The sequence below is a fragment of the Chionomys nivalis genome, chromosome 1 (genome assembly GCF_950005125.1).
Source record: "Chionomys nivalis chromosome 1, mChiNiv1.1, whole genome shotgun sequence".
NCBI classification, from domain to species: domain Eukaryota; kingdom Metazoa; phylum Chordata; class Mammalia; order Rodentia; family Cricetidae; genus Chionomys; species Chionomys nivalis.
The window spans coordinates 95,019,406-95,028,816 of NC_080086.1; the positions used below are offsets into that span (position 1 = coordinate 95,019,406).

The window sequence follows — 9,411 nt, forward strand, 5'->3', positions numbered from 1 at the left end:
TTAGCCAATGAAGTCCGGTGTGCGGGCCGCTGTGGTTCCGCTTCCACCTGAGCGAGGCGGCCATGGCCGAGCCGCCGGACCGAGAGAGCCGGGAGACGCTGGCCGCCCTGGCGCTGGCCCAGGATCGCTTCGCCAGGGGCGAATTTGCCGAGGCGCAGGCGCTGTACTCGGCGTTCATTGGCCAGTGCGCGAGTCGCGGGAGGTAACTATCGCGAGACGGGGACCTCGCGGGGTGGTCCTCGCACGGACGCGGTCTTCGGAGCCCGCGGCGGCGCCGCTGAGCCGGGACCGCGCATCCGGGGGCCGGGAGACGCTGGTCTCCCCAACGGCCAGGGGAAGCGGCGTCCCCGGGCCGGGAAGGTGGCCCGGCTGCACCGCCATCCTAATGATCCCGGCGAGAGCTTTGCGAACGTTCGGGTTCAGAAGCTAAGGCTTCTTAATAAGACAGCCTATAGCACCCCATGATAACTTTCTACGGAATTTCTCGCCGTCGGTGGCATTTTTATTGACCAGTAAAGCTCTCTGTCATTTGGATGTTTGGGTTTGAGAAGTTTACCAAGATACACATCTAAGCGCCTGAATTGAGCCAGATGTCTGTGAAAGTTCGTCTACTAAAATTTTGACATCTAGGGGATCTTGACTAGGTTCCTGTTGTCTGGCAGTTAAAGAATTAAAAGGCAGTAAAAATCTCAAGGAATGAGGAAACATGGGGCAGGCAGAGCGGAGGGGGATTTCAGGAATCCCCAAATTCAGTGTTCTGGGGGATTTAAGGGACTGAGGTTGGTTAGCTTGAACACTGGGTGGCTGAAAAAGTCCTCAACTTTGTCCTAAACATGTCCTGACCCAGCTTTGAACTTGTGTAGGAGAAGAGCAGATCTATCAGCAGGGGGCCCTGCTGCTGGGAGAAAAGTCTCACTAGGCCTCCTTTTTAGGCTGCCAGGTTTTTGTTTCAGGTCAGCAGGGTAAGGAGGAAGCTGGCCAGCTTGTCCTGGCTCCTTTCCTGATCTATCTACCTGTCAGGGAATTCTTAACTCCCAGTCCCTCTGTGTTGGTTGTGAATTGGTCGTTAAATCTGGAGGCTTGATCCAACTCAGGAGAAACTTTCTGTCTGCCGGTTCACACCTCCACTGTAAGCACTTGAAATCTGGTCTTACTCTTTGTGATGTTAGCAGGCGCGTTAGCTGCTCTGCTGATGCCTGGGTCTGTAGCATTACTTATATCAAACTTAGCCTTTGTTGTGCTTGTGGGTGGTGACGTGAACACAGAGAAATAGGTTGGGCAATTTTATTTTTATTTTTTTATTTTTCGAGACAGGGTTTCTCCGTAGCTTTTGGTTCCTGTCCTGGAACTAGCTCTTGTAGACCAGGCTGGCCTCGAACTCACAGAGATCCGCCTGCCTCCCGAGTGCTGGGATTAAAGGCGTGCGCCACCACCGCCCGGCTTGGGCAATTTTTCGATTCTTGTGTGACCTGCAACATCACATTTCTCTTGGAAGGTTTTTTTTTGTTTTTGTTTTTGTTTTTGAGACAAGATTTCCCTGTGTAGTCCTGGCTGTCCTGGAACTCTCTCTGTATACCAGGCTGGCCCTAAATTCAGAGATCCACCTGTCTCTGCCTCCCACAGTGCTGGGATTAAAGGCGTGCGCCACTATGCCTGGCTCATCCTAGAAGATTTCTTAATAAAATTCAAAGTTGTCTTTTGTGTGAGATCTAATACTGAAGGCGGCATTCTTATTTGTTTCTAAGACTCACGTGGAATTAAGCCAGAAGGCTAAAATTGCTTTCTTATTTTAGCACTTTATTAACAGGATATCTAATAGAAATGTCTTTAAAAATTACAGTATTTTTATTAATTATTTGAGAATTTCATACAATGTATTCTGATAATCTTCACACCCTGCCCCCCAATCTTCACTGAGCTCTGCTCTTACTTCACCTTTTTTGGCGGGAGGGGTAATCGGGTTCCTTTTTGTGCTGCCTGCCCATCTACTCAGGTATGTGGGCCATCTAAGAGTTTGGTCGACCTATCAGGAGCCATACCCTTAAAGAAAACTGGCCCGCCCTCCCTCCCTCCCTCCCTCCCTCCCTCCCTCCCTCCCTCCCTCCCTCCCTCCCTCCCTCCCTCCCTCCCTCCCTTTTCCTCTCTGATTCCCTTAGGGGTCTATATTTCTTCTGGGGTAGGAACTGTGCCTCCCCCCCCCCCCCCCGGAGTGTTAACCAGCTTGATGGTGTGCAGACAACCACAGCTTGTCTGAGTGAGTCACAGTGCAGTGGCCCTGCCATGCGCAGAAATCTCAGTTTCGCTGTTTCAACCGCAGGATCTTGCAGTTTTTCCGACTCTCTTCCCCATCCCCCCAGCCTTGGGGGGAGAGGGGTATGAATGTAAGCAGAGCACTCCACTGACACTTTATTAACACAGAGATGCTAGAATCCCCCCCCCAATCAAAAAGGCTGGCCAAGACAGGGGACTTCGTTTCTATTGTTGTCACTCAGGAAGTTTTAGAAGCAGCAACAGGTGTGTGGACACGACTTGGGCTCGTTATTCTTCCCACTTTGCAGGTTTCAGCCCAAGAACCCATGTCTGCCTGGCGTAGGTAGGAGCTCAGCATGCTCACGTTCTAGTCTCAGCATCACTGTATTGCTGGCACTTTTTCTCTGGCCAGTTTCTCGTCTGTAAAATCAGTTTCCTTAGAGTTCAAAACTTGAAGTCTGTCAGTTCAACTCGTTAATATGCCATTGGGAAGTTAAATTTATTTTTTAAAACATTGTGTGGCTGAATCATTTTTAAATAGTGTTTATAATCCTTGATTGCTTTTCACTGTGACTTGTCATTTTTTTTAATAGCCAAGGTGCAGCTTTAGCCATAATTTAACTTTTCAAATAATTATCTTGTCCAATGTTATCGCATGCTAAAATTCCATACTTAGATTAGGTAGATGCAGTATAGATAATACTGTCATGGATATCAGTGGGTAAGAGTGCTTGCTATACAAGCCTGAGTCCCACCGTGGAATGCCTGTGAAGCTGGAAAGAGACCCACTCTGCAGGACTGTCCTAGCCCCTACAGATACACAGTGGCGTGTGTCCTCCCACCATACACACACACAATAAATAAATTCCCCAAAGAAATACTGTCTTTAAAAAATATCAGTATTATAACGATAAAAGTCAATGTGTTGGCCCATCTTCTGCTCTCTTTAAAAAATGATTTCTTATAAATCGTGTGGGTCTTTTGCTTACATATGTGTCTGTGTACCAGGTACATGCAGTACCCACAGAGGCCAGGAGAGGGCATTAGATTCTCTGGCACTGAAGTTACAGATGGTTGTGAGCCACCATGTGGGCTGCTGGGAATCGAACCTGGGTCCTCTGGAAGAGCAACAAGTGCTCTTAACTGTTGAGACAACTCTTCAGTCCCTGCCCATGTCTTTAAGACTGCAAACAAAATGTCTGCTTTCATGAAAAGTAGGATTTTAGAATTTGCTTTAATGAAATTTAACATTCTGCAATTATCTGAGGATTAGAATTTATAACAAAGCTTTGGAACCTCAAATGAATAATGAAAATTTTACCGAAGTCCCGAGGCGGCATTTTTTTTTTTTCTGAAGTGTGGGAGCATCAGGTCAGCTAGTGACCTAACAGATAGAGGACACACCGTTCTGTCCTTTATCCTTTAAGGGTGGTGTTAGTGGCCATCAGAGGCGTCCTTGTGTCCCTCAGACTTTCTCAGGCAGAGCTGACAGAACGAAGTCTCTTAAGTTGCAACAGCTCCTCCCACTCCCACTGTTAGGAAGTCTGCACTGCAGGACCATGTCGCATGGTGGGGCATCTTTGCACTAGGGAGGCAGAGACCAGCTGGCTCAACAAAGTGAATTCCAGGCCGAAAAACCAAAACAGTCAAACAAAATAAACTGCAGGGACCCCTGTGTGTGGCAGTAGCCTCGGCCTCAGGGATTGATATGTCACAAGAAACAGCAGATGGGCCAGCGATACGGCTCATCAGGTATAGGGGCTTGCTGTGCCAGCCTGGAAACTGAGTTCGATTCCTGGAGCCCATGTGAAGGTGGGAGAGAGAACTGATGTCACAGAGGATTTACTTCATTCCATGTGTGCTTCACACACACATAATATGTGTTATATATACATATTTTTTTTAGGAAAAGAACCTAAATGACTACGGTTAACAATATTTTCAGAGGACTATACTTTGTACCAGCAGGTATAACAGAAGATGGGTTGATGTGTAGTTCCTCTGTTTGGTTCAAATTTGACAGTCAACTTTTGGCAAAAAAGAGAAAAGGAAGGAAGGAAGGAAGGAAGAAAGGAAGGAAGGAGGAAGGAAGAAATGAAGACAGAAATACCCCTGGCTTAGAGCAGTAAACATAGTTTGTTGTAGGTAGTGCGGGGGAGACTTTGACCTGATGGCTGCTCCCACAGGTCCACACCAGCTCCTGAGTGTCTGGGCTCTCACGGGAAGGACAGAACTGTGGAATATTCCACTGACGGTTAGCCACTGCTTAACCAGTGTTTCTTTATTGGCAGAAAATGATTTCAGATCTCATTGTTTGAAGACGACTTACATTTTAGAGTAAATTAAAACTGACTGTGATACGTTTGGAGCACTCTGCTACCTTGGTGGGCTTTCCTTGATAGGATGCATTTATTCCCTCCAGTGTGGGCTCTAAAAATGTTCAACAATCATTTTAGTATTGGGCAAAACATGTTGGCAATGACCAGGGGCTTTGAAGACTCTAAAATGCACGGACTTCAAATCCACGTTGTGCTGTAGCCACAGGATAGTCACCCATGGCCCTAAACAGGAATTGATTTCCCTTTCTCAAGCGCCTTTTGCTTCTTCAGCTTGGCGGTTCAGCGTCTCCACAGTGTGTTGTAGGCTATGAAGTTTGACAGTGCCCTAAAGAACATGGGAGTGGAAGTGAAGGGAGTTGAACAATGTGCTTTTAATGTGGACTTTTTGTTTAAAGCAACTGCAGCCCCGAGGATTTGGCCACCGCATATAACAACAGGGGGCAAACCAAGTACTTCAGCGTTGATTTTTATGAAGCCATGGACGACTACACATCCGCTATAGAAATCCTGCCCAACTTTGAAGTTCCGTATTACAACAGGGGCTTGATACGCTACAGGCTGGGTAAGGTTTGTTTGTCCCCCTCCTTTTTTTTTCTTTTCGCATGGACTGTATTCCGTTGCTTCAGAGTGATCAATTCTTGTGAAGGAATCAAGTTTGACAATTAGGTGAAATTTAGGTTTAGAGCTAAGGAACAAGGGAAGCGTTCCTGAGGGTTTTTGGTTTTGTTTTGTTTTCCGGCACTTCCTAGGCATCATAGACCACAGCGGAGCCCTGCTGTGGGAATGGGACCTGGACACAGGAGCAAGGGTGACCCCATTACTCTGCACCTGCGCATTCCCAGCCTCAAAAATTAGGGTAATGTTGAAGTGTGCCTGTGATTCTTTCTAGTTGAAAGGCAGGGGACAGTCCAAAGTGAAATTCTTAAAATCCGGTTTATCGGGGCTTTGTTTCCCATTGAAAAGAAAAAGAAAATCTATTTCTCAGTTTTACTGCAGCTACGTAAAACGGGTGATAGAATTTTGTGGAAATTTTATGATGGTTTATATGCTGCCCACCTATGAAGTCTGATAGAAGCCATCGCTAATTTTCTGTGATTTTGGTGTTTTGTTTTGTTAGAGGTTGATCCCAGGGCCTCATGTTTGTTAGACGAGTGCTGAGCACCCTTCCCTACCCTCCAGTGCCGATTTTAGACTTGCTTGTTCAGAAGCGCACACATTACTGTGACAGACCATCTTAGATCACTGAGAGAGGCAGCTTCCTTTCAGAGGCAATTTTAAAAGCTCATAAATGTGAAAATCTGTATATCCAAACTTCACTGTACAGTTGTGGAAATCCTCAACTTTTTTTTTTTCTTTTTGTCTCTGGGATTCTGACATAGGATATTTTGATGAAGCTTTGGAAGATTTCAAGAAGGCACTAGACCTCAATCCTGAGTTTCAAGATGCTGTCTTGAGCTTCAAACAGACTATTTTAGACAAAGAAGAAAAACAAAGAAGAAATGCTTAGAAAAGTACTGAAACTTTTAATTTATTGAAATTTTAACTCATGATCCTTAAATCTCAACTAAGATACACGTGGAACACTTTTGATTATATTTAAGAAGCTGCATTTTAGAAGTGAAAGTAAAATAATATGTTTAATCAAAGTTATTCATTTCAAGGAGAGACCATGTTGGATAGATCTTTTAATAGAGTAAATAAATAATATCAATGTACATTATTATAGTAAAATATTTAAATCAATATGTATTATTTTTACTAAAGGTTTTATTTTTACCACAGATTTGTATTCCCAACTTTTAATTTTTTTTCCTACCCAGAGAAAGGTTGCTGGTAAGAATACAGTCCAGACACAAATGCCTCACATAGGTTCACCAGTGAATGTACCACATTTGCTTTTTCTGTGTAGCTAAAACCAAAACCTTTCACTTCAAAGTCTGAGGCAGGAGGATTGCTGTGAGTTCGAGGCCAGCCTGGGCTATAGAGCCCTCAAACAAAACTCAACAAAATAAGACAAAACCGAGACAGTTTTTTTTGTTGACCCACTTGAGAATGAGATACTGACGTCACAGTACTTCATCCCTAAACAGTTCTGCCCGCATTTTCGTAAGGACAATCCTTCATGGCCACACGCCACTGTAACACCTAGTAAAAATAATACTCTAGCGTGCTCCATATCCAGGCCATGTTCACATTTCCCCGTGACTTCAGATAATTGTATCACGTTCTCCTGTCTCAGTTCTTTCCCTCTGGGGTCACCCCTGCTCATTTTCTCTCCACACCTCTTTGAGAACTCACTCCCTTTACATATGGTAATGGGCCGAGAGACAGGACTCCTGGCCTTCAAAATAAGCACTCGCTTATGAGAGAGCAGTTGGAAACAATTCTTCCGCGCTTGATTTTTTTTTTTTAATAAAAATTATTAGAAAGATGGGCAAAGGTTTAAGTATCAAATATAGTTTCTGTCTCTGGATGAGTATAATAATTGACACCAGCAGCGTTTCTCGAATACTTAGTACAAGCTAAATCCTGCTCAAAGTCTTCATGAAATGAGCAGGGAGGAGAGGGAGGCGACAGAGCGACCAAAGCACACGTTAACCCAAAGCTTCAAGATTCTGTTCTGGGTTCTGCCAACAAACAGCAGGGCTCTCAGGACCTGGGAAGAGCCTGGAGGAAGCCAGCCGAAGCCAGCCTGTCCCTTCCACAGCTTTGTTTTTATTGTTGTGGTTTGGCATTCCAAGATACAGACCCTCAACTTGAGGTCTCCCAAACTGGTTTATTGCTGCTGTGGGAAAGCTGTTCTGGGCGGAAATTGCTCCCATTGGAGAGAGACGGAGCGCATTTGCCTGGCATCGCAGCCGGCAGAACTCCCTTGGTTTCAGATGCCATCACTATCATTACCCTTGACTGGAATTTTTTTCTTTTTCTTCTCTTTGTTTCGAAGTCGTCTCATGAAGGAGAGACAGCAAATCCCCTCTTCGTCTTTCGTAAACAACATCCGGCGAAATCCTCGGAGAATCCGCAGGTGAACGAGTACGCGGGGAAATTAGGTGCGGAGGCCAGAAATGAAAAGTTGTTTTATTTTGGCAATCGCTCACATTTTCCAAAATGATTTATTTCTGTTTGGAAGGGCATTAAAAGAATTTATAATGTTGTATGAAAGCAGAAAGCTCGCTTTTTAAACGGCTTTTCTGTTAAAAAATAAAAATAAAGGAACGCAAGCTATCCTGACCTTGGGAGAGCTAAACACAATTCCACCCAGAGAATCAAGTAATACTTAAACAATTTTATTTTCTCTTGGCTCATGCTCTCTCTCTTTTTTACTCATGACTGGAATTAGATGTAGTATGAAAAAGAAAACTTGTTAAAACATTTTCATTTGCTTTGCTACATTTTATCACTCAAAGTTTCTTCATTTCTCAGAAAAACATTTAGGATCAGCCCTCGTCTCCACTTCGTCTCCCTTGTTTTAAACTGAACGTAGCTAAACATTTTACCACGTTTATCTTCTCCAGAATTAGGCCTCTCACATCCACGGCCCATTTCTCATTGACCGAGCGATACCTGGGGTGTTTAAATGTCGTTTATTCTCATGATTGTTTCAGTTCCCCGAAATCCAGTTCACTGCTGCTAGAAAAGTGCCTAAACTATGACCCTGCATTCCCCCTTCTGCAAAAAACAAAAAAACAAAACAAAAACAAACTAAAAGGACTTGCAGTTTATTATACAAATTGTTTCACAAAGGATAGTAAAATGGAATTAGTGGATTTCAATTACTTTCAAGTTTAGAAAATTATTTGTAACACTGGCTGAGAAACATGGAACAGTTTTTCTCTTCCAAGGCTGGAACTGAATGAAGCCCATGGACTGATCTGACAATAGCAAACTACAGGGACAGAGCAAGCTAAATTCCCAGTCAGCCCCCAGTCACGATCTGATTGCTCCTTCTAGGCAGTCCTGGGCTCCCTGGTCCTGGGCTCCCTGGTCCTGGGCTCCCTGGCATTCGCTGGCATCTCTACCCTACAGGGTTACCGGCATGCCATTTTAGATGTTGGAAATATTTTGGGGGGCATGATATACTTTATTTCCGTCACTAAGGGCAAACCACTTTACTATTTATACTGTGGTAAGACTTAGTCTTTTTCTGCCGAGTCTAGATGCTTTGAAACTTTAACTCGAAGTCTTACATAGTTAAATCTTTCTCTTACTTAAGGACTTCAGTTTGTCAACTAAAATGCTTCTGAGTGAAAGCTATTAGAAATGAAGAAAACATTTCTGTTATGGTTAATTGGAAATTTATACATTCTATTTTATCCCACCTTCTTTCTTTTCTTTTTTTTTGTTCTTTTTGTTTTTCAAGCTACTGTGTGTGTGTGTATGTATGTATGTGTGTGTGTATGTATGTGTATGTAGCCCTGGTTGTCTTGGAACTTGCTTTGTAGACCAGGCTGGCCTCGAACTCAGAGATCTGCCTACTTCTGTCTCCCAAGTGTGGGAACTAAGCTGTCTGTATACCACCATACCCGGCTCAATGTCACAAATAGAAAAATTAATCAGTGACAAGTGTCTAAAACAATGTAAACAAGTAGTTTGTGTATAAACTTATAGAATCAATGTTTACTTTTTTCCTAAATTATTATGAAACAGTCTTATTGGGATATAATTTACATATTCAACTTGTCCATTTGAAGTTATAGTTAGGAGGTTTGAATTATATTCTGAGTTTCTGCACTAGTTTTTATAAACATTTTTCAGGCTTTTTGGGATATCTCATGCTTTTGCCTGCGAAGAATACTTAGTGTAGAAAAAACCCTTTAGTTGA

At 43.7% G+C, this 9,411-nt stretch overlaps 1 protein-coding gene across 2 annotated transcripts; it reads left to right on the forward strand.

The window, feature by feature from the left end:
* On the forward strand, positions 1-8,562 carry Ttc32 (tetratricopeptide repeat domain 32). 2 transcript variants are annotated; one of them, XM_057775814.1, is made up of 4 exons: positions 1-202; positions 4,985-5,151; positions 5,969-6,100; positions 7,534-8,562. In XM_057775814.1, exons 1-3 carry the CDS (start codon positions 63-65, stop codon positions 6,094-6,096), a joined length of 435 nt encoding a protein of 144 aa, XP_057631797.1. In that variant the 5' UTR covers positions 1-62; the 3' UTR covers positions 6,097-6,100; positions 7,534-8,562. The 2 variants fall into 2 exon arrangements, with proteins under 2 accessions (XP_057631797.1, XP_057631789.1); XM_057775806.1 differs by having other exon boundaries at positions 5,969-8,562.
* Positions 8,563-9,411: the final 849 nt, after the last annotated feature.

What these genes read in the sequence shown, in the direction of transcription:
- Ttc32 (XM_057775806.1), top strand. Translation starts at nt 63, where the DNA reads ATGGCCGAGCCGCCGGACCGAGAGAGCCGGGAGACGCTGGCCGCCCTG. An exon ending in CAGTGCGCGAGTCGCGGGAG is followed by an intron (nt 203 to 4,984) that starts GTAACTATCGCG and finishes TTTTGTTTAAAG; the next exon opens with CAACTGCAGCCCCGAGGATT. An exon ending in CTTGATACGCTACAGGCTGG is followed by an intron (nt 5,152 to 5,968) that starts GTAAGGTTTGTT and finishes ATTCTGACATAG; the next exon opens with GATATTTTGATGAAGCTTTG.